A 25,465-nucleotide genomic window follows, 5' to 3' on the forward strand; every position below is an offset into this window, starting at 1 on the left:
TCGCACCCCTCGCCTCTCCTCCCCCTCCCCCGGCACGCCTGCGCGGCCGGCCTCGCGCACGCGCGCTGCCCGCCTGTCAGCGCGGCGCCCAGGGGCGGGGGCGAGCTGCGGAGGGGGGCGGCTGGCAGAGGCCGGTAACGGCTGGGGGCGGCGGGTGGGGGCTCTGAGGGGTGTTTGGGGTCTGTGCGTGAGGGGCGTCCTTGGGGGGTGTTTAGGGTCTGTAGGGTTCTTGGGGTGTGTGTTTGGGGGGGCTCGGAGGAATGTTTGGGGTGTTCTAGGGTGGGCTTGGGGGGCATTGAGGGGGTGTGTGGAGGTTGGTTGGGGTCTGTGCATGGGGGGCGCTTAGGGAGTGTGTCTGGGGGGGCCTTGGGTGCTCTGAGGGATATTTGGGGGTGTGTTGGGGGGGCTTGGTATTTAGGGGTGTTGGAATGGTGCTTGGAGAATGCTTGGGTGTTTGGGTGTTGATTGAGGGGTACTTGGAGGAATGTTTGGGGTGTGCTTGGTATTTTGGGGGGAGTTTGGGGGATTGTGAGTGGGGGGCTTGGTGTGTGCTTTTGGGGTGTTGGGGGTGTGTGCTTGGGGAGGGTGTTTAGGGGAGAGCTTGGGGGTGTGTGCGTGAGGGACTTGGGGTGTGTGCTTGGAGTCTGTGCCAAGGGGGTGCCTGGGGAGTGCTTGTGGGGGTGTTTAGGGGTTGCTCAGGTGCTTGGAGGAATGTTTGGGGGCATTGGGGGGGTTTGGAGGTTGCTTGAGGTCTGTGCATGGGCGTGCTTGGAAGTGTGTTTACGAGTTGATTACGAGGTTCTTGGGTGAATGTATGGGGTGTGCTCGGGGGCTGTTTAGGGGTGTGTTTGGGGGGGGGGGCTTGGGGTGTGTTTGCTGCTGAAGCCCATCCAAGACAGCGCCGGGCTCTCTTTTGCTCGCTCGTTGCAGCGCGTCACTCTGAAAGCACGCCTGGTTTGGGGTAACCGCCCCTGTGCGAAGCTGGCGTGGTTCCTCGAAGTTTGCCCTTCCTGTGGGCACGGTTGGTGGCTGGGCGGCAGCCTGTCCGCCTCAGCGAGTTGCTGTGGAATCATGTGGGGGATTTTGGGGTGCTGTAATTTTCTGCGTGAGGGCTGCTTGGTGTGCCTGGGCGGTGGCTCTGTGTGTTAAACCTGTCATAACTCTGTTCAGTGTATCCAGAGTTGTTAATAATGGAGGTAATTCACCACAAAGCTGTCTACTGCAGTGTCATTTCATGTAGTAGCTTTTTTAGTGAAGTTAAAAAGTAGTAACGTCTTTTACAATAACAGACTGTTTAATTGTTGATAAAGCCATGATAGCATGGAAATAAATAGAGCTAAACAAAAACGGGGTATTAATTCTAAAGTGTGAGTGGTAGGAAGAAATCCTGTGCCTTGAGATGTAGAGCAGGAAGACAAACAGCATTTGAGGTAAACAGGCCATTGGTAGAGAAGTGATAGATGTGATTGCACAGCCGAGGAAATAAAGTAGGTCATGAATTCCCACTGCAGAAATAGTCCTGGAGTAAATACATACGCATGCGATTGGTGAAGATACTAGAGATACAGATGTGGTTGGAGGATCTGTTGAGATGTACTGGCTGCAGACTGCCTTGAAAGTTAGGTACTTTAAAGGAATAATGTGGACATGATAAAGTGCTCTGTATAGTCACAACTTCAGAACCTGGAAGTGTTCTGTTTGATTCCAAGACTCAAGACATAACATCTTCCTTCCGATTTGGAATCAGGAACTCCAGACACATTCCTTGGTGTTTTGCCGATGCCATGTTCTTGCATCTTTGGTGACTGGGATCCTTTTTGCCTTGCATTAGTATCTTGGGTGAACAGGTCTAGTTTGATAGCCAGCAAATTTTACCTTTTCAGCCTTTAAAGTCTGATAGTGGCTTGCATGCATGTCTTGACTCCACTAGAAATTCTACTGGAGGCGTATGTGAAATACTTGAGGTTTTTTTCTCTGCACCTCTGTTGGACAGATACTGTGAGAAGAACTGAAAATAGTAGAAAGCAGAGTAGTGGGGGAAAAGATCTTCCATCAGAAGTCTAAATGAAAGTGTTTCATAGTTAAGTCTTCAGGTTTAGAGCTTCCACAGCTAGGTTTCTCTCCACAATTGGTACAAAATCTGAGCCATTGCAGGGGGACTATAGTTTTCTAAGCTCCCCTAGAACTTGAACTTGGTGGAGTTAGGATTTTTGCTTGGACTTGCCAGAAGATTGCTTTATGCATGTCTTGTTCCCCTTTTAATAGGCACACCTAGTCTAGGTCGGATAGGATCTGTTTTATAAATGGAGATTTGCTGGTTTGTTTGTTTTTTTCTCTCTTTTTGATACGTGCCTATATAGAGCAAGGTCCATGCTAAAAAAACACTAAACAAAAAACTTCGGGTAATGAAACAGACTTAAGTGACTTCAAATGTGATCCTTGTATAATTCCAGGTACTACTGTTTATAATGCTTTCTAATCACACTTCTATCAAATTGCACTATTGCTGAAGTTTTTTTTCCAGTTAAGTTTGAAATGATGCATCAAATGAAAGTGTACGTTCTGAAAATGTTACTTTTCTTTCCAGTGCTGTTAAATTATGAAGGCATTTTGAGGTCCTAATCAACAATGGAGGAAACAGATAGGGAAGCAGTTGCGACGGCTGTTCAGAGGGTAGCAGGAATGCTTCAGCGTCCTGATCAGCTGGACAAAGTGGAGCAGTATCGCAGGAGGGAAGCTCGTAAGAAGGCTTCAGTAGAAGCTCGACTCAAGGTATGAAGTTTGATAAATCTGAGTGTTCACTGTGCAGAAAGTGTTCCTTCTTTTTTTTTTTTTTTTCCCCTTTACATTTTCATCCAGATAGTTGTAAATCATGGACTTCAATTTTTGCTCTGTGGACAAAACAAAACCTTTGCATCCTAAAACTGCTTGCATTAGCAAGCATTTCAAATATTCTTATGACCTGTAACGTGTACAGGCTGTCCATAGACAAGTCACCTTCTGCTGTGTAGCCCGTCAGCTAATAAACCTTTGCTGAAATGATTGAATATTGAACTTGTAATAAAACCTAAGGATTGCCTCTGAAACAAGATCAGTGCTGAAAATATGTTTAGTCTCTGACTATTTGGGTTTATGGCAGATAGCTAAATCTTGTAGATAGTGTGTGGCAATGTGAATGAAGGAGAAAAGACTGAGTCCTTTCTGAAGGTCAGGGGAAAAAAAAAAAATCTGAGAACTCCTTGAATGTTTCTGCCTACAACGCAGTCCTGAAAATAGCCTGTATTCCTTCTTGGCATAATAGCAATAACTACATTTACAGTAAAGAACGAACATGAGGTTCAGAATAAGCAGTTAAATTCAGGGTGCCAGCAGGCTTTTTAGATGAAAAACAGCTTAAAAACAGTTCTAATTTATTCACCTAAGGATTAAAAAAAAAAAAAAACTATTTGAAAGGAGCATGAGAGGAATTGAAGGCTTTCAGACTCTTCAAGAAAAGAGTGTATTCCAATGAACAAGGGAGGGGGCAGGTAGATTGGACATTTTAAGAGTTTGGTTTAAGTGAAAGTTTCTTGGTTCATTGTGTGTTAATGGGTCACTTAGGATATTCTTCATCTTGTCTCTTGTGGAACTGGACCCTGTGACTTCTCCCTCACTTCACATGTGTACATGTGAGCACAGATGTGCTCAGCAGTCACTTTTGACCACTGTATTCAATGATTGGAGTTGAGCCAAAAAAAAGGTGCTTTGGGAATGTTTTTATTTTTTACCAGATCAAACTGGCTGGTATATTACATCAAGTGTTACATTTCAGCATGAATTAGCCTATCTGAAAACTGCTTTGTTTCCTTCTTTGTGCAAGTCTACATGAAGTAGAAGAGAGACTGTTGTCTTTCACAAGGAAAAGTCAGTTAGTAAATTACATTTGAATGTTTGGTTTTAGTATAGAAATATTCCTGATGGCTTGGATTTTTCAGATTTAAGGCAGGAGGCATACAGTGGAGTCCGTTAATAGTGGATCAATGGTTCAGTTACTGTGATCTATTTATAACACATAAGCACAGTCAGCACAGTAGATGTCAGCATATAACTTTAAGTTCTGTAAATGCCTCAATCCACTTTGTAGTCAGAAAGTTTCCTTGTAATTTCCCTTATATTGCTCTAATTTCAGTCACCTACAGATGGTCAAAAATGCCCATTCCAAGTCTATGGAGGAAGCACTTCTCAAACAGGTGATGGCTGTGATGCAATGGGTAGTACAGCAGTTTTTCCCCATAAGAATTACTGTAACAGATGGAAACGTGGGGAGGATATTAAAAATACTCTCATTCTGCATTATAACTTTGTGTATGTGTTCTGTGGAAGATGAAAAGGTTGGGTCATCAGGATCATTGTCTGGAGGAATTGCTGGCTTTTCAGGTTGGATCACTGTTGAATAATTAAAGCTACTTCATCTATGTGAATGAACACGTGGTAAATCTTTTAGTTAACACTAAACATGGTGGTGTAGTTAACACCTACATGGTGTTAACAGCCGACGATCCAGATGGAAGAATAGAAAGCCAGGGTAATAGCTGTGCCTTGCTTCTAGAGGTGAAACAGCTGAGGTCTGGAATGGTGTTCAGCACAAAAAACTAGCATCTCCTCCAGTTGGTTATCCTACTCCTGTCTCTCCATCCTCTCCCAGTTATTTACTTGTTTGCATTTTTAGATCCCCTCTCTGCGTTTCTTCTGGCTTTGAAATTTGTACGACTCATCTGCTTTGTGTGAGGCAGATGTTGATTAGTGAAGCAGTATTTTTAAATATTGATAGCAGAACTCTGACATGACGGATGGCTGAGGACCAGCTAGCACTGAGGGCTGGTCCTTCTGTGCTCTGCAGTCCAAATGTAAGCAAAGAGCTGCCTGGCCTCTATTCCAGACTATGAGAGGAGTGTTGACAGCCAACTTTGTTTTCACACTTGTTCAGTAAACAGGAAAGGTTAAGTTTTGGAGAGATTAAGTATTTCTCACCCTGAAAAAATACTGGATATGTGCGCTAGGAGAGTTCTTAAGTCATGAGTTCTCCTGAGTATAAACATGCTTTTTGGTTCCTAGCTGCTGTGCAGCTATGAATTTGGACCATAGACCTCTAAGGAGACCAGGCAGCCAGGGTACCAGTTCTGTAAAAAAGTGGTCAGTCCAATAGAAGATGAATATGCATTCTAGGAAGCAAAGTCTGTATCCCTCACTCCCCATCACCCATCATCCCCAATATTAAGAGACAAACTGGACATCTGGGTGGATGTCTGTTGTTAGAAAGTACTTTGGCTGCTTGAGTTAGTGTCCAAGATTAGTGATGATTTCTGTTTAACATAATCAAATTTCTGCAGAAGTTAAATAGGTAAGAATTAGAACACTTGGAAGATTTGCCTCAGAATAAATTGAAAAGTTGAGTCAGAAGTACTGAATGTTTAATGGTCATGTATTTTTTAAGATATGGTCAGCCTCAGGAGATTGTCTTCCCTCATTGCCTGACTACCACATTGTATTTCAGTAACCTAATTATCTCAGTTACTGTAGGGGAAATAATTGTTAATGCAGCAGTTCTCTAGACAGATAAAATATAGATGCCTCACCACTGCTAAATTGTTCTAAGTTTGACAGAAAATACATTTTTATCAGGAAAATTCACATACTGTATTTTGAAATTGTGGCATAAGAATCACTGTTTTTCTGGGACTTTCTGAGTACATTTAAAACACAATAAATGTTGTTCATAGTTACCAGGATTTCCTCTTTGGCTTCTACTATCAGACAAAAAATCCCATGACTGCTCAGGCTTTTTGACCTTAGAAGTACAGCAAAAAATATGTGCAGAGCTTAGCTAAACTGTCCGTGCCTTGTTTCGTTTACAAAGTTTCTTCAAGTTCTTGAGATCAGCAACTGAGCATTCACCAATGTCTGGCTTTTGGCTTGTCTTTGAAGTCTGTTATTTCCAGTTTCATTTCCTACTTGCCTAATCTAGTTTCAGTTGCATATTTTCGAAAATAAGATGTGTTCTGATTTGTTTTGCACAGATATGTTTTAAAATGCACCTTCTGTAACATGTCAGCACTGTGAAATGACATTCTGGACTAACAGCCCATTTGAAGAGTCATTGTTTCAAGTGCTGCCTGTCACAAGAGATACCTATGTCAAAAACCTCACTTTATGCCATAGTAATTGAGTAGTTGGCTTGTCAGTCTGTTTGTTTTACATTGGTGAAGCTTTATTCAGCTTGGTAGGGGGGGGTTATTTTTTTATTTGTTTTAGCTGAATTATTTCTGATTTTTCTGCAGTTCTGTCACCACAGGCAGGAAAGGTTTTTTAGAACACTTTTTTAGTGAAGAATAATTTTTTTTTAAACATTTTCAGCTGTAGGTGAAAAATCATAATTGCTTTAATAAAATGCTTTGTGAATCTGTTTGTGCAAAACATCCTGGGGAAAACTCTGCATCAGCTTTCTTCTGATACCCCCTTTGAAATGAACTCATAAGGGAAACACAAAGAAATCTCATTCTCCCTTCCCATGATTCTGATTTAAGATAGGTCATCATCTTTGTAAGTCTATCTTCCAAAGTTCCTAAGTTCCTGTAGCAGTTTTGTATGTAAAGCAGTTGTATCTAGCTCCTTCAAAACCCTTTTTTTTTTTAAAAAAAAAAAAGCATGTGTGCAGCCTTTCACACAAAATTGCAAGTTTCTAGTAAGCTGTAACGTTACCTTTTAAGGTTTGTTTGTTTGTTTGTTTTTCAGGAAATGTTAGGTACTGATATCTAGATAAAATTTCTGAGAAATGTTGAAAATACTGAACCTATAGTATGTAGTGATTAATGTAAGAGTTCCTTTTTGGTCTTTTTGTTTACATTTAAGGCAGCAATCCAGTCGCAATTAGATGGAGTCCGAACAGGTTTAAGTCAACTGCACAATGCACTGAATGATGTAAAGGACATTCAGCAGTCTTTAATAGATGTCAATAAAGACTGGAGACAGAGCATCAACACCATCGAAAACCTCAAGGATGTTAAGGATGCTGTAGTGCAACATAGCCAACTGGCAGCTGCTGTAGAGAATCTCAAAAACATCTTTTCAGGTAATCTAATGTCCTTTATATAATCTATCAGATGATGAAAGCATTTCAAAGTGGTACTAACAGCTGTAGGGTCATCAGGTAATGTGGGAAACTTTAAACCTAATTGGGAATGAAGAATTAAGGGAGCATCACCTAGATATGTTGAGAAAAGTTACTTTTAACCATTTAATATATCAAGTCTAAATTGCTTTAAGAACTTCCAGTCTGGCCTCTCCTTATCAAACGGAAGTCACAAAGAAGACTTCTTGCTAGCAATCAGTAGCAGAAATATCATTTTTACTGTATAAGGTTAAACTAAGCAAGCACCATGTACAGAAAGAAATTTCAGAAAGATGTGAGACGTTGCCAGTGTTCTGGGTACCCACAGCAAGACTGTTGGGTACAAATAGTCCCAAATGATTTTAGGAAGTTAGTAATTTTGCAAGCAACTGCAGAATGTCAAGCAGCAAGATCTTCAGTCAGAAGATTCCCTAGCAGTCTTGCTTACACAACACTTCAGAACCTCAAGGATTCTCCATTAATGTTACAAGCCTACGTATGAGCTACCTGAAGTACAGTTTCAACTGTGCATGGTCCTTGCTTCAGAATCAGGCAGTACAATCACAGAAACCATATGATGCATAAGGAAACTACACATGGAAGGCAATTCTTCACAGCAACGCTGCACAACTAGCATAGTTTTCAAAATTGAATAAGGTTAATGTAATATAATGGATACTATAAAGATAAATAAAGTGGGATTAGTTCTGTCATTCCATGCAACCTATTTTGGTGCACGTTCCGTTCCATCATGAATTGGATTGGGGTGAATTTCTTGCCAGAGCTTTCCTGCTTGTAAGTCGTTTTAAGAATTTTACCACTATAATGGGGGGCAAATCAATCATACCCCTTTGATAGAAAAAAAAAAAAGGGGGGGGGGTAATTTCTCTCCCTTTTCCCCCAGTAGCAATTTTTCAAAATGCACCTGTAAAGAGCTGTTGTTTCCCATTCATACCAGGATGGTTTGTTTAATCTCTGTGCAAAGCTCGTCTAACTACTACACCACAAAACTGGGGTACAGGGTGTAATTTAAAGAAAGAGAGTTTTATTTCTACTTAGGTGTAACATCTAGCAAAGAACAAATTTTTGTATGGTGCAATACTAATTTTTGAAGGCAATATGGTTTTATTGTACACGGTGAGTGTAACTGGGACAACAAGCCTTTTCTTTTCTGGTATCCTGAAAGGCTTTGAGTGTGAACTGTTTCACTCGAGATTGTTACACGTTATATTTGGTGATAACTTTGCCCTGGGTAAAACAGATGGATTTTATTATAAATTATTTTTCGCCATAATTAATGGTTGTTTGTAACTTAGTGAACTTTTTTTTTTTTGATTATCAATTTTTAGCACTAACCACCTTTCTTGTAGTGACAAGATTTCCTGCAGGGATTTTTTTTTTGCCGCAGAATCCTAACCCTCTTCTATATTATTGCTTAAATACTAAATATAGTAATAAAAATATTATAGTAGTTTAGGTAATTATCCCTATTTTTCCTTCATGCTTTAGGCAGGCAAAAGCTGTCCTTCAAGAAGGACATCAAAGTCAATATTGATTGTGTATATGCAGCCTTAGGTCCAACAGCGTAAGTGACTTAGATAAGTTAAAAGCTTTTTTCATAATGTATAAGAAAGCTAGTATCATAGAATCACAGAGTGGTTTGGGTTGGAAGGGAAGCCCACCCAGTTCCAACCCCCTGCCATGGGCAGGGACACCTCCCACCAGACCATGTTGCCCAAAGCACCGTCCAGCCTGGCATTGAACACCTCCAGGAATGGGGCATCCACAGCTTCTCTGGGCAGCCTGTGCCAGTGCCTCACCACCATCACAGTGAAGAACTTCCTAGTAGTTTCTGAATACTTCAGTATGATTTCTTTTAAATTATTCCTTACAAATTGGTACAGCTGCTTTCCAGTTTGTTTCCTAGTGCTTTTATTGTCTTGTGTTTATTTTTTCATTCCGATTGTTATACTCTTTTTACCTTCTTCTTTTGCATTTGTTTCAGTTCCAGAGATAGTGAGGGAGACCCAAGATCTGATTGAGCGAGGGGAACTTCTGCAAGCTCATCGAAAACTGATGGATTTAGAGTGTTCTCGTGATAACCTGATGTACGAGCAGTACCGCATGGACAGCAAAAACACTCATGACATGAACCTCATCCACACGTACTTTGGGGATATGCAGAAACTTTCTGAGGAGTTGGCCAAGCAACTGTGGATGGTGGTTCAGAGATCTCTTGTCACAGTGCGTCGAGATCCAACCTTGCTGGTTTCTGTTGTTAGGATAATTGAAAGGGAGGAGAAAATTGACAGGCGTATGTTAGACCGGAAAAAACAAACTGGGTTTATACCTCCTGGCAGACCAAAGAAGTGGAAAGAAAAAATGTTCAACATTTTGGAAAGAACTGTGAGCACGCGAATTGAAGGCACACAAGCGGATACTAGAGAATCTGACAAAATGTGGCTCGTGCGCCATCTAGAAATCATACGTAAATACGTCCTTGATGACCTGCTAGTGGCTAAAACCCTACTGGATCAGTGTTTTCCCCCACATTATGACATTTTCAAAAGATTGCTAAGCATGTACCATCAGGCTTTGTCTACCCGCATGCAAGAGCTTGCTGCAGAGGATCTGGAAGCAAATGAGATTGTTAGCCTTCTGACTTGGGTTTTAAATACTTACAAAAGGTAAGGTCCCATTTATCTTAAGCCGTTAGCAAAAGCTGAGATTAAGCATACAAAACACAGGCTGTGTACTAATAATTGTATGTCTATTAATGGAATAAAAGATAAAGAAGGTAAGAAGATAAAACCATTTAGAAAAAAAAAAAAAAGAAAAAATAATAGTAAAGAACTTGATATGTTGATATTTGTTAGTGCCTTTTGCTTTCTGGAAATTGTTCCTTCAAACCTCTTTGGATTTTCTAATACGTGGTCTTGAGTTGTTGCATAAGCTTGAGGTTTTAATGCAGTTACAGACCTGCTTGAATCTAGTGACAGCCTAAAAAAGTGTTTGTGTGCCATTTTGGTGAGGTATTGGGAAGAACAGAGGAGGCTAGGAGTTCACGAATGTGAAGCAAAACGTTTGTTGTTGGCCACAGCCCCAGTAAAGTGGTGTGGTTATTAACTTTCTATTGTTCTCCTTTGCAGAGGTTGGGACTGTTTAAGTGTTGCTTCATGACTGTTAAATGGAAAGAATGTAGTAACTTCCTCTGGGCTTTACCTCAGAACCATGTGCCAGTTTGTTTATTTAGAAGAGTTTCTGCCTGAAGGTAGTCTCCTGCTATGCTGTTAAACTGAGTCCTGTGATTTGTTGGGGTAACTTAAGCACTTGGTTTGTTATATCATTTGCTAGGTAGAAACAGCTCAAATGGCAACTGTTTAATTTTTGCTGACACATAGTTACTAGGGCAACTGATTTATTTGGGAAAAAGTAGTGCTAGCGTTTCTGTGCTTCATGACTGTAATCCTGTCCTTAATAGTTGGCATTGACCCAGAGTCTGCAGCGTGTGTGTTTTTGCTGTCTTCAATTGTTCCATCTCCCTATTTCAACAGATGGAACATCTGGTAGGTTTAAGGTATGACACCATATAGCAAATAAGTTGGAGATGATCCTGTTCCATACAATTTTTATAACCACCTTGAAGATGCTTTGTGTGTAGATCTTTGTGCTTTGCTCTGCACTGTGACGTTCTCCTGCTTCTCTTCCCTGCAGGGACCACTCAGGAGCACTCCTTAGTGCAGGCTTATATGCATGTGCAGGGTAAATGAGGGATGCAGCTATTGATAAGGATACAGCTACTGATAAGATAAAGGAGCTAAGTCCGTTGGCCTTTTCTTCATACCTTAACAGAAGGTCAGAGGAGTAACTCACCAATGAATGAAGAATCAGAAATATAGGACTTCTCTGCCTATGGAGGCATGGCCTGGGCAGAAATCCTGCTCCCAGGTTCTTCATTTATGGTTTGGGCTGACTGGTTTTGGTCTTAAAGTTACCCTTCTGACATTTCCACAGAAAGGAGAGCAAATAGCTTTGAATTGTCTAACTCAATAGCAGTAACTCCTGTGTTCTTTAGGAGGAAGGACAAAGAGGTACAGTTATTTACCAAGCAAATAAATCAAAAAGAGATCATTCCTGTAAAAGCAAGTGATGTGGCTCATAGCTCCTGATGGCAGAATTTGGGAAAGAAAGTGAAACAGAGGAGTAGGTATGGTACAGGGTATCTGAGGATGACTTCTTACCTGTTTATCTGTCTAACACGTGCAATGGAAGCTGAAGGAGAAGCCTCAGGAAAAAATCAAGGGTTTGAGTTTCGCTCTTTTCTAATAGAAAAGCCCAAGAGGAGAGGGCAGCACAGTAATTGTGTTCCTGTAGAGTACAAGGGATTATTATAAAGATGATAACAATTAGCTCTCTTGTATGTCTGTAGTGGGTGGTGGAATCAGCACAGGCCTGTGAGTGGGAAAGCTGAAGCACTCAAGCAGGACAGTTGCAGAGCTTACCACATCTCAGTTACTGGACATCTCTTAACCATGTATGAACTCTTTCGAAGGATATGATTATAATAAACTGCGAAGGAGAATGGCCCATATGACTTCATGAAAACTTCTCCAACTTCTTTTAACCTTCTTTTTCCCAGTATGACAAATAGAAAATCCCTGTTCCATTCCTTGTTTACTTCTATGGAACACTGTATGGGGGAAAAATAGTTTTGTTCTTTCTAATCTTTCTCTACTTCCAATAAATGTAGTTGAACACTAGAGGGGACATACAGACTTGTATGTTACAACCGCATCTCAAAACCAGCTGAGAAAATATTGACCAGTAAAGAGAAGCATTCAGCGTTTCTTCCATGTAAGGAATTATAAGAAAACTATTCATAACTTCTGTTTACAATTTTTGTAAGGCAAGGATTTAAAATAATCACGTTCTACTTTACCAGAGCACGTCTCAGAAGCTGTTTTTAGAACCATATTCTGTTAGTAGCTAAGAAATAGGTGATCCTCTACGTGGAAAAATAACCACTAATATTTGAGTGGGATGCAGTTTTATTGTGGTATATATATATTTGTCTCATGTTTAAGTCAATGAGAGCTTCGGAAAAATACTCCAGTTACTAAATCTGCACTGGCTTGGCATCAGGACTCTATTTTGTGTTTTGGGAAAAATCTAAGTTGTGTAAGATCCTGATGCCCGTATTCATAACATGATATTAGATGCTAATCAAGTGTTGATAAAACTGCTGAGAGTTCACCAGTACTGCTACAGACAGTGTCAGCAATTGTGCCCCCAAAAAGAAGGAATGGTGCTATCTCTCTGCATGGTGCCCCTGGGCTGAGTACCTTTCTAACAAGAGAAGGATTGGTGGCAAGCCTGGCATGAAAGGCCATACAGAAAACTGGCATGAGTTTTCTCAAGTGTTGGTTTCCTGGTAATCCAATTCTGGTTGAAATTTCAACTTAATTATAAACTTCTTGTTGATGGGGAATAACTCTTCCCTACAGTTAGAAGCCTCCTGACACTTCCAAGAGGCTGTCTGTCACTTCCTTCCCCCAGGTGCTTGGTTGTGGCAATCAGGAAAGGAGTTTTGTATAGCAATAATTTTGGTCTTTGGGGGCTGGTGGTGTGAGTCTTTATTTTGGGGCTTTGGTTGATACACTTTGAGAAAAGCTCGATGTTCCTGTGACCTTGTGAAGTAGGGATAATGATGGCGCAATGAGGTCGGAAACACTTTATTGCATAATGCCATAACCAGCTTCCCAAATGACTCTGGAGCAGGTTCTGCTATTCTTTGTGTTCCTTCTGTGAAGAGCAGCAGAATGGAATTGAGCTTTCTGAGCAGTTTGATCCCCTTAATGCCTTCGGTCTGTTTTCCTACAGCATCAGGGCGATACTGCAAATATAAAGTGTGCACTTGCATGAGCTTCTATGGTTTCAAAGACAAGGGTATTTCTTTGTTCTGTTTTTAGTGGTTAGCTGTAGTAGAATTTTAGGACTTCAGTGTTCTTCGTGATGTGGAAGCACCACTGTGCTGACTCATTGCATATCCCCACAGAACAATTTGAATTTGCAAACTAAACACTTCAGACGGGAAAAAACTTTTTTTTTTAATCACTGTTCTTCTTAGTTGCCACTGCAAATGTAAACTTTCTGGCTTCCTTCTGAAAAGCACACCAGAAATGGAAAGTGAAAAACATCACTATTGAATATATTTGCACCAGTTGTTGATAATACACAGAGCATGGGTTTGCTTTTTATTGAGCTCAAAATATTGAGGCTTCTTGCTATTTTATGCTTTGGCATAGCTTTGATTTTAGTTATGCAAGCAACTCGTTATACAATCTTAGAATGTCCAGATGAAAAATATCACTGCATATTATTTTTATATAATCCTTGTTGAAATATTCCTGAGGGTTGCTCCAGTCTCTCTCTAATCCTATAAAATCAAGAATTCTCCTTTGCAAGTACAGCCAATAGTGCTGTTACAATACTGTACTAATGATGTGCACTTCTGATTTAGTTTGTAAGATGTTTCCTCCTCTTACGTTAGGTTATATCCTCTACTGATGCAAGCAGCGTTGATAGATTTTATTTGAATTCATTTTAGCTTTGATACGGATGTAAGTAGCACAACAGAAAGCCTTTTGGTAAACTCTGCTCAGAGTTTTTTATACTTTGAACTGATCTTTCCCATTCCAAAATTAAGAATGTGTAAGTTGTCTGTCATCACCTCTGAAAATTCAGATGTCCACTGCTAGGAGCCCACAGATTGAACAAGTTGGCTTTCACGCAGTCTGAAGCAATCAATTCTACATAAAAGTAACTTGAAAATATGTGAAAGGGTTGAACATTTAAAATTTCTGTAACACTCTTTTTTCCCCCTGATATATGCTGAGCTGAAGCTTTTTTATATCCTATTTTTTTATTTTATATAGTTTTATTTACATTCCTTGTAAATCTACTTATTGGTGATAATAAGAAAGGTATTGATACTGGAAAATTGTCCCTCACAGTGATCATACCAAAAAAGCTGTATAGTTTTTAATTTCATCTCACATTTCTTTACTAATCTGCAGTGTTGTGGTGGTTTTGTGTTCTGTTTTTAATCTCAGTACAGAGATGATGGGAAATTCAGAACTATCTCCTGAAGTGGATGTAAATTCTCTGAATCTTTTGATTTCACAAGATGTGGTAGATCAGCTTCTCAGCAAGTACATGTCAACACTTACTGTAAGTAATAATAATTCAAAGGTGCCTTCATATGGATGGACAGCTGTGCCGAGTGCCTCTGTGCTTAATGAGCTGTCCTTGCATCAGAGAAAACTAGTGTGATAAATGTGAACTTGGTATCATTACTTTTATAAATTTCCATATACTGTTTGCTATTTTGTTTATGACTTTATGGATGTAGATCATGAAATTTCGAAGAACAGTTATGCTTTACAGACCATATTGACCATACTTAATTAGAAAGGAAGGAATTCCTGTTTTGATACTTAGACATGAATTTACAGTGCCAGTAGTTAAGGTATGACTAGACTTAAAAGCTGCTGAATGCTGCTTGGTCCCTGTAGTAACTATGCCGACATTTGACAGCGATGTCATCTTTTCAGCGTAGTCAGGATTTTCATGGGGTATGTTTGGCAGCCTTTTTCCTTCCATGCCTGTCAACAGCACAATCAGAGTTTCCTTTTGTGGATGCCATTTAAAGTGCATCTTAACCATACAGGCACAGCATCTTTCTTGGGACAGGTGACACTGCACGTGGCTTTACAAACAAGTCACTGAAAAACAGTTAAATACGTGGCAGAGGGATCAGCATGTGACTGTCAGGCTTTTAAATGTATATTTCTTTAATGATTGAGTGCTGATATTTCCTCTGAGGGGTAGGTGAAACTTTGGACTGGCTGTTCTTGTATTATTCAATGGAATTCCTCCTAAGCCTAGGAGCTCTGCCAAGAGGAGGGAGGTTTGCAGCTCCTTGAATGTGTTAGCTACTAAAACACTTGCAACAACAGCATTTGGACTTGATGGCCATCACATCTTGTTACCTGCTGCTGTGCTGCTTTGGCGCTGTGGCTGCTATTCCAAATATTGTAGCGTTTTGTTTTGTTTTTATTGTTGTGCGAGATTAAAGAATCTTTGCTCTTTCTTGGTTGCTTTATTTAATGTAGTCTAACATCATCGGCTGGCTACGGAAAGCACTGGAGACAGATAAAAAAGACTGGGTAAAAGAAACTGAACCAGAAGCGGATCAAGATGGGTACTATCAGACTACGCTCCCAGCTATTGTTTTTCAGGTATAAGAGAACTTGGTTATTCTAGAAAAAAACTGCAGAAGTAGAACATGGATTTGGGGTGGAGGCAGAGAGCAGAAAGCCAAACTGTTTGGAATGCCATTGTTTTTAAGTCTATTGAAGTACTTTTTTTTTCCTGTAGAGTTAGTTGTTAGGTGGAGGTCTTTTTCTTTTGAAGTGTTTGTCTTTTTCATTTAAATACTTAGAGGCGTAGTTCTTTTTTAATCTAAATTAGGAACCTATTTTGCCCAGCCTAATTAGCTGATACTTGTATTTGGTTAACTGTTTCTATTTAGCTCCCTTCGTGCAAATTTGTAATAGAAATATACCATATGAAATATTTCTAAATTATTGGAATGTCCCTTGTTAATATGGCATTGAGGTAGTTAAGCATGTGTTCGTTCCTATAAATTATTAGTTGTACAAACACCTTAATACTGAAATGATAAGTTCTGTTAAGGATTAAAAATGCTGCTGTTTAAACACTACTTCAGTTAACATTAATGCCTGTCCAAATTGTTAGTGGTCTTCAAAACAGAAAAGATAACACTAATTCTAAGACCTTAAAAACTGACACAAAACAAAACTGCACCGCTCTGGTGGGAATGTTCTTAAACTGATCTTTATCAACCAGAAAAATATCAGCTGTTTATGCTCACTTCCTAGTTTCTGTTTACAAATATTATATTAGTCACCTTCAATGAAATAAAGATGAGCTCTCCTTGCATTTGTTTCCCAAGGAATATGCTTCCTGTTTTTAGACCTGGATTTTTGCCACGTTCTTTCACATTTATATTAGCACCAATGTTGACATCATGTAATCTTTTTCAGAAAGTGTGTGATGTCAAAGAAAACTGGTGGCTGATCAGTTCTGGTGTTACATACCTGTGCTGTCAAGGGGTGCAATGTTGAGATTTATGTAATTGTGACTCTTTCAAATTTATCTCAAGGCCAGGCTGAATGGGGCTTTGAGCAACCTGCTCTAGTGGGAGGTGTCCCTGCCCATGGCAGGGGGGCTGGAACTGGGTAGGCTTTAAGGTCTCTTCCAACCCAAACCATTCTGTGATTTCAGCATAAAGGCAACTTGTGTTTCCACCTGGCTTTGTACCCACCCTTGCCAGTACCCTTGTCTCAAACGCAGTCACCTATATCTTTTGCCTAGATGTTTCTAAAGCTTAGGGGTCTCTTCTGCTTGCCTAATACAGACTTAGTAGTTTCATATATAGGGGAAAGTAATGGAGCTGTATTTACAAGGTTATTTATTACTAGCTGCAGGAGCTGACCCAAGAACTCTGATCCAGTATAAAACCAAATTCCTACTGAACCAGAAATACTAAGTACATCCTTTTTTCTTTTCAGAAGAAAGAATGTATCTGTTTTCAGTATCAGGACAAACTGTACCATACGTTAACATTTGTCAGGATTTTATTAATTACATTGATGGAAAGATATTGTTTTAGTCAGCAGCAGCAGTTGCCTGGGCTTGGTTTTTTATTTAAAAAATAAAAAAGGAAATGTAGAGTTGGTAATAGTGACTGTGCTGTCTTTTATTTACCACTGAGACAGGCCTGTGTTGACAACTAAACTTTTTTCTTTATGTGTAGATGTTTGAGCAGAATCTTCAGGTAGCTGCACAAATAAGTGAAGATTTGAAAACAAAGGTACTCCTTCTATGTCTTCAACAAATGAATTCATTTCTAACCAGGTAAAATTGTTTTTAAAATATAATTACTTCATTCTGCTTCTTTGTTCTTTGGTTTTCCTGTGGATGTTCATTTCTTTATTTTTACATGCCAGCCTAGCTTTTCTTTCTTTTGCTTTCTTTTTTTTTTTTTTGTTTTGCATTCTTCCTTCTTTCCCCAAAGAACTTATTTTGTGCTGATGACTGAAATTTTCAGTTCCTCTTTGCAAATGGCTCTAATTTTTTGAGTCGCTTCCTCTTTTTATATTTCAAATTGGTAATCCTTTCTTGTAAGGAAGAGAGAAAATCCCTCCTTGGTTGTATTCCACCTGGAACAGAGACACCAAACATCACGTGAGCATCCTGTGCCAGGGCCTCGCCACCCTCATAGCAAAGAATTTCCTCCTTTATATGTAGTCTAAACCTACCCTCCTTTAGTTTGAAGCCATTACCCCTTTGTCCTATCACTAAGTCCCTGACACAGAGTCCTTCCCCAGCTTTCCTACAGCCCCCCTTTAGGTACTGGAAGGCTGCTATAAGGTCTCCCCGGAGCCTTCTCTTCTCCAGGCTGAACAACCCCAACTCCCTCAGCCTGTCTTCATAGGAGGGGTGCTCCAGCCCTTTGATCATCTTTGTGGCCCTCCTCTGGACTCGTTCTAATACCTCCATGTCCCTTTTGTTCTTGGGGCACCAGAGCTGAACACAGGACTCCAGGTGGGGCTCAGGAGAGCAGAGCAGAGGAGGAGAATCACCACCTTCTCCCTGCTGGCTATACTTCTTTTGATGTAGCTCAGGATACGGTTGGCTTTCTGGGCTGCAAGCGCACATTGCTAGCTCATGTGGAGCTTCTCATCAACCAGCCCCCCCAGGTCCTTCTCAGGGTTGCTCTCAATTCATTCTACACGCAGCCTGTATTTCTGCTTGGGATTGCTCCTACCCTGGTACAGAACCTTGCAGTTGGTCTTGTTGAACCTCATGAGGTTTGCACAGCCCCACCTCTCAAGCCTGTCCAGGTCCCTCTGGATGCCATCCCTTCTCTCCAGCATGTTGACCACACCACACAGCTTGGTGCCATTGGCAAACTTGCTGAGGGTGCACTCGATCCCACTGTCCATGTCACCAACACAGATGTTAAATAGTGCTGGTCTCAATACTGACCCCTGAGGAAAACCAGTCGTCACTGATCTCCACCTGGACACTGAGCCATTGACAGCAACTCTTGGAGCGTGACCATCCAGCCAATTCCTTACCCACTGAGTGGTCCATCTGTCAAATCCATGTCTCACCAATTTAGAGACAAGGATATCCTGGGGGACAGTGTCAAATGCTTTGCACAAGTCCAGGTAGATGACATCAGTTGCTCTTTCCCTACCCACCGATGCTGTAACCCCATCATAGAAGGCCACCAGATTTGTCAGGCCTGATCTGCCCTTAGTGAAGGTATGTTGGCTGTCACCAATCGCCCCCTTATAAAATACTTCTAAATACCTGTCAGGCCCTTATGGTCCTACAGTGTATACTTAGCTGTTATAGATTTCTGTGTGTTTTATGACATTCCTTGTATACGTTGCAGGTACAAAGATGAAGCACAGTTATATAAAGAAGAACATCTTAAAAATCGTCAGTATCCACAATGCTATGTTCAATACATGATTGCAGTCATCAACAACTGTCAAACTTTTAAGTAAGTCTGCAAACTTTTAAGTAAATTTCCTTGCTGTATTGTGGAAAAATAAATATTGATATCTAATTTGTAATACTACAAGTCCCCAGGACTTATTCTATATACAAAAAGGATTTCAGTTAAGATAGTTCAGCTGACTAAACAAAACTAATAGGTTTAAATGTGTTTTAGGAAGCAGATGCTGCATACTTTTGTTGGCAAGGCTAACTGTTAACCCTCACCTGTGAAAATCCACTCAGGTTTCACAATTTCAGAAAATCATTTCAATTTTGTCTGGGACCTGCCATCTTACCTTACATTTATTCTCTCTCAGTTCACCTTCAAGAGTGTGATCAAGGTGGACTGAAATGGAGGAAACTAAGGGTATAGTTTGCTCTATTCAGAATATTAAAACAGGAGAAAGAAATCCCCATTGCTCGTGTTTTAAAACAAGAAAAATCTTGTAGGTTTCAGATTTCAGCAATCCAGCCTCACGTCATTCTTTCTCTGCTGCCATTCTGAAGTTGTCTATCAGCAGTAGGGTTTTTAACCAACATACAAGAAGTTTTAACATGATCACTGGAAAATCATACTGAAGCTGACTAAGGCTTCCAAAGCAAGCAGTAAACATTACTTTCCCTTGCAAAAATAAGACTAGTGTGTCTACTTCTGTGCATGTACTCAGAAAATTTAGTAGCAATGCAATTGTGCATCTTCTTCAGTGGATGATGAAAGGCCTTGTTATTTGTCACAGAGAATCTATTATCAGTCTGAAAAGGAAATACTTGAAAGTTGAACTGGAGGACACATTGTCAAGCAGTCATGCAAGCATGGATGCCATTTTAGACATCATTGCCAAAGAAGGATGCTCTAGCCTGCTAGATGAAGTCTTCATGGATTTAGAGGTTGGAACTTTTTTCATCAAAAATAAATAAATCAACAACAAAACAAAAACAGCAACAACAAAGAACAGTACTTTAAAGGAAAAATAATTCAGGAACGAACTAGTTTGAAGCCTCTTGGTTGCTAAACATATTTTATGTGGTTGGTGTGCTAGCAGAATGCCAAGAAACTTTGGTAATACTTTTTTTTTGGTTTGGGTGTAGGAGACTAAAAGGTGTTTTAGTTACATTTCACAAGATGATTTCAGACAGGTGTTTAGTAATAGCGAATATTTTTAGTAGAGTGTACTTAGAGTAATACTTGCATAGCTGTGTTTTAAGAATTATCTGGGAAACTTCTGATAATAAATTATCTTTGTATGGGTTCAATAAGGAAAAGAATTAAGATGGTTTAATTGACTGTAAAGGTTGGCAATTTCTGACTGATAAATTTTCCTGTTTGGGAATTCTGGTGGTTTATATAGAATCCCACAGGAAAAAAAAAATAAAAAAAAAAAATCTTTTTATAGTTACTAAAAGAAGTTGGGAGTATGGGGAGGAACCTTTATTTCATTTTTAACTATGTAAATTGATTATGAGGAGACACGCTATTCCAATGACCATTCTTTGAAAGTATTTAACCTCAGTCTTCATGTCACTATTAGCATTTATACAGTGCTTTAATACACAAAGGATTTTTCCACTGGGGATAGCACAGCAAGATAGGTATGTAGATGTTGAGAATACTGGAATTACATTTGTGCAGTTCTGGGAAAGGTTGAAGGCATGTAGGCCACCAGGTTTGGTATAGACACAAGAAGTTTGTGACACCATCAGAGAGGAAGAACTGACTAGCCAGTAGTAGTTCAAGAGAACAAGCATGACGTTTCACTATTGCAACAATTTAAGGGTGCCTCATTTAAAATCAGAATTGTCAGCTCTTAAGCCAATTTTGTTTTTGCATCTTATTTTATTCAGCATAGAAGTTTAAATAGAGAACATCCTGAAGGATTTTGGAAAAGTCATATGAAACATGCTGAGGCTAGCTCGCTTGGTTTCCATACCCAACTGGTGTTACGTTGGGGTAGCACACTCTATGGCAGCTATCATTCTGACAACCTTATCGCATCATTTTTCTGCACTGCTTATTCCTGCTGAAGGAATAATAATTCAAAAATACATAACACTTAAAATTGTCTCCTACGTTTTTTTTTAAATTGCACTGATGTGATTAAAAGTATCAAAAATCTGTTCTCATCAATTATAACTGTTATTTTCTCAGACCCATCTCAATGAGCTGATGACAAAGAAGTGGTTGATGGGGTCTAATGCTGTGGGGACTATTTGTGTCACTGTCGAGGATTATTTCAATGACTTTGCAAAAATAAAAAAGCCTTATAAAAAGGTAGGTGCAAAATACTCTATGGTACTTTGCTAGTATGCTCTGAATATCCTGTTGGTCTCGAATTTATGAATACTGGAATATAGAATTGGAACAAAATGGAATTACTGGAAAAAATCACTGGAAAAAATAATGTTCATTATCATATTGCAGAAGTCTGAATCTAGCATTGCTCATCTATTTCATTCAGTCATATAATATTTTCAGAGAGAGTTATGGGATTTAGTCCAGAAAATTCATTGGCATATTACTAGATTGTATTCTTACCAGCTTGTATTTTTCTAGCTCATATCAGATGTCTGCAGACAGATAAAACTGACTGTTCTGAAACTAGCTTTTCTGGCCTGTAATTATTTTTTATAACTGCACAGTCTGTAATTTCTAGTTTTAATATGTGCAATAAGGCAGAGCTAAATTGGCAACATAAATTTTAACAAATGCATAACATATTTAAAATACTGTTACTGCTGCATAATGTCCTCAGTTAGTTTTTTAAACTTTTTTTTTTTCCTGTGGCTTGTCAAGGGATCTGTGGATTTTTCTACTATCCTTTAATCTCTAAGTGTTATTCTACTTAATTATCTCCATTATTCAGTAAACTTGTGTACAGTTAAGATAGCATGTCTTAAATGATTCCCAACAATTTAGGAAATATTTGAAGTCAGCAAGATCAGGACTTACATTAAGTCTTTGAAGAAACTCTTAGGAGTGCTTATAAGATACAGTCTCAAAATGGAACCACGGGATGTTTTTCTTTTACAAGACTGTTTTGTTGCTGTGAGGTAATAGTGCTTGACATGGGTTTCTTCAGTCATTAATACCAATATCAGAGATCATGTGTGTTTTCATCATGTAGCATTTATTGGCGCCCTACGAGAGAAAATGACAAACATCTTTTAGCATTTATCACAACTGCTATTCCATTGTATCTCAGTACAACAAAGTTTCCCACACAAGACAACGTATTTTCTAGCACTGGATGGGGCATGCTTGTATTCCCCCAGCATTGGGTAGCCTTTTTTTTTGAAGTGGGATTTAAGCACTGTAATTTTACAGTTGATGAAAAGCCAATAGTGTTTTGGCTTTTTTTTTTTGGTTTATTTCCAAACCTCGGCATCAGCCTTACACCAATAACAGATGCTTCACTTAGTCACCAGTGTAGCTATTTGCTATAAAAAGACAAGTTGAGAGCAGCGAAGCAATTAAAGGAAAATGTGAGAAAGTATATGCAATGTATTGGAGTTGTCTAGCAAAAGCCTCTGTGCTGGCAGCTCATTCCTTGCCAAAAAGCTATGCTGTAAGGCCAAGCACAGATCTGTTTTATGACTGGTCTCCCAGTCATTTCACATTTGTTCCTCTATCTTTGGATATGCCTGCGCTCCTCTAAAATAATTCAGATACCTTGGTTTTATTTTTTTTTCTTTCTGTTAATTGGCACATCCTCCTTGATAAAGAAGGACAGATTTTCACTTGTTAGCATTATGAAAATCTGAAGACATTCAAAGTGTATAGTGTTAGCAAAAAAGTGTATTCTGGTGATAAAGTACAAATACATGTTTCAAAGCCTAATCGTTTCTTAAAAACTAAATAACGGGTATGTTTGCAGGTATCACTTGCATAAAACACCACCTTTTTCTTTCAGACAATGACTCTTGAGGCCCATCGAAGAGTGGTGGTGGAGTACATCAGAGCAATCATGTTAAAACGTATATCTTTCAAAAATGCAGAAGAGAGAAAAGAAGGCGCAGAAAAAATGATCAAAGAAGCAGAACAGTTCAGATTTCTCTTTAAGAAGCTTGCAGCCGTACGTATTTGCTTTGAGTAATGCTGTTAACCTGATGATTTAAAGCACAGACATTTAGTGCTTGGGGAAAACAGCTAAAGTTAGATGTCCATGTGTCTAACGTGGGTGACTAGTGAATACCAAGAGTGCCAGCTGAGGGCGTGGACAGAGTTTCTGAACAAACACGGGGCTGCTGCTAAAGTTTTGACTTTGGTGTGTTTAAACAGCTCTTGGCAGCTGCAATATCTGAATGGCCTCACAGAGGCGGGTACCCTGAATTCCGCATAAGTGAAAGAACGAAGCAGTTGTCTGGTAAGAAAGTAGAACCGGACCTTGTTTTTCCTGGCTGGAGGAAAGGCAGATACTACATCAAACAGATAATTATTACCTAAGAAGCATGCAGTGTGTTTTGTTTAGAATCAACAAGACAAGTATGTTGACCCCATCTAAAGGGCAGGAGAAATAGAAAAGGGCAAAAGGGGATTGAGAATCAACTTACACGATATGCCTAAAATGAATACTGAATCTTAACTACAGAAGGAGTGGGAATCTGGCAGAAACCCCTTCGGGCCAACGGATGATCAAAATGCAGGAGGAGTGCAGAGAAAAATAAAGCCTAAACAGCTAGAGGACTTTTTTTTTTTAAAACTGATATTCTGAGGGTAGGTCTCTGGATGAGGAAGAACAGTGAAATAGAAGAGACTAAATGTGATGATTTGTAAATATTTTGTTTTTCTTAATGCCTGAAAAATCAGTTGTTTAGAGAAATGAATATCATTAACAGACAAAATAATAAGATTATTTATAGATATTAAGGGGTTGCTTTTGTTTTAGTTATTTTGGTTGTTACTTTTCATCTTGTAGGGATCTGGAGAGGACACTGAAGGACTTTGTGATATCATTGAAGCTATTGCAGAGGTTATCAAACTAACTGATCCTTCACTGCTCTATTTGGAAGTTTCAACTTTAGTCAGTAAATACCCTGATATCAGGTAATTCTCTTTGCCTTCAAAATCAAAAATAGATGGATAATATCGTCGTTTCTTTGTAGCCTTGGGATAAGTTGAAAGCAATGTATAATATGTGTTATTCATATTTTAGAATATAGCCACTTTTTAAAATCAATGCTAATAGAGAACGTACATGTCTGGGACTAGGAGGTACGTGTATTTAAGTACTCATTGAGACATCAAAGGATAAATGATAATACTTACATTCTGTGTGTTGTGAGGATAAAATGCATCTTAGAGCCCTAAGAGCAGCCAAAGTATTGCTTTATTGAGCTGGAAAAAACAGTTGTTGGTGACTGAAGACCTGATCAAGTATTAGAAGTCTTCACAGAAACTGCTTGAAAGGATTGTGTACTGTGGTATTTGTGACAAAATATTACTTCTGCGAGAATTAATGCCAGCTTTTATCTTTTTTCTTTGTCAGGGATGATCATATTGCAGCTTTGCTGACAGTGAGGGGAGATGCCAGCAGAGACATGAAGCAGACTATCATTGAGACTTTGGATCAAGGTCCAAGCCAACCCAATCCAAACTATGTGCCAATTTTTAAAGAAATTACAGTTCCTACTCTCACTGTGCCAAAACTTCTTAAGTAATTGACAACTCTGTTTAGGTGTCATTGCAGGTCTGGGATCAACGGGTTTGAAATATTTGAGGGCAAATTTGGTAGTGCTTTTTCAAGTACAGTTCAATCCATGCTGATACTTGCTGGGTATCTTTCTTTCTAAAGACTTGGCTGTGGGGAGTTAGTCTTCTCTCAGAAATCTGATTATAAAGGTTATGTTACTGTTTGCAGAATGCAGCTTCTATTGACCAGAGGGTTCTTTACTGACTCATTTGTTTCAGCTGTTTTTGTTGTCAGCAAGTACATTTTTCTTGTGAAGTGTGTTTGCAATGCGTTAGTGCTGGATGTCCCAACGCACCTTGCTTGCAGCACCTAAGGTCGCTCTTGGAACTATCTTTATATGGCACTGCATTGGGTGTATATTAACTTCCTCACTTTCCTTTCATGTTATACTTTGTGTATGTACTTACTTTGGTGTAAAATAGTTTATTGCAGAAAGCTTAATTATGAAATCAGTTCCCTGGCAACAGGACTGAAGAGTTTGCTGATAGGGTGAATAAATAAATAGCTACAAAGGACACTTGAGGTACAAAAACTTTTGTTATTGATTCACTAAAAATAGCACATAGAGCACCCTATTTCAATAAAATGTTGAACCATCGCTCCCTTCAGCTGTGTGTTCGTTACATCTCTGTAGAGGTATGGTGGATCTAAAGAGTCTCGGCTTTGTTTTGTCTGAGGTGTGAATAAACTTGGCAGGGGCTAGATTTCTGGCAAGAGGAGATGCCGGGCTTTATTCCCACAGCACCGCGGGCTTAACGCGTCCCGTTAACTTCCAGGGTTTGCTGCTCGAGGTTTAAAGGGGGCCGGGGCCGCCGCCGCAGGGGGAGGCGATGGCGGGGCCGGGCCCCTCAGGGCGCTGCCCCCTCAGGGCGGCTCCGCCTCCTTCCCGCCCCCTGGCGGCGGCGTCACCCTGGCAACGGGCGGGCGCCGCGCGGCTCCTCCCGCCCTGCAGAGTGGGCGGGGCTTCAGCCGC

General features: G+C 39.8%; 1 protein-coding gene across 3 annotated transcripts; it reads left to right on the forward strand.

Annotated features, from left to right (window-relative positions):
- On the forward strand, positions 1–25,100 carry EXOC3 (exocyst complex component 3). Of its 3 annotated transcripts, none has more exons than XM_035317705.1 (13): positions 1–134; positions 2,588–2,772; positions 6,889–7,108; positions 9,153–9,834; positions 14,260–14,377; positions 15,322–15,447; positions 17,049–17,149; positions 18,699–18,809; positions 19,543–19,693; positions 20,952–21,074; positions 22,714–22,875; positions 23,719–23,846; positions 24,289–25,100. In XM_035317705.1, the coding sequence occupies exons 2-13, from the start codon at positions 2,629–2,631 to the stop codon at positions 24,458–24,460; spliced, it is 2,238 nt and encodes a 745-aa protein (XP_035173596.1). In that variant the 5' UTR covers positions 1–134; positions 2,588–2,628; the 3' UTR covers positions 24,461–25,100. The 3 variants fall into 3 exon arrangements, with proteins under 3 accessions (XP_035173596.1, XP_035173598.1, XP_035173597.1); XM_035317707.1 differs by lacking the exon at positions 1–134 and adding an exon at positions 848–1,021; XM_035317706.1 differs by lacking the exon at positions 1–134 and adding an exon at positions 1,039–1,058.
- Positions 25,101–25,465: the final 365 nt, after the last annotated feature.

This window comes from Oxyura jamaicensis, chromosome 2, assembly GCF_011077185.1.
Source record: "Oxyura jamaicensis isolate SHBP4307 breed ruddy duck chromosome 2, BPBGC_Ojam_1.0, whole genome shotgun sequence".
NCBI classification, from domain to species: domain Eukaryota; kingdom Metazoa; phylum Chordata; class Aves; order Anseriformes; family Anatidae; genus Oxyura; species Oxyura jamaicensis.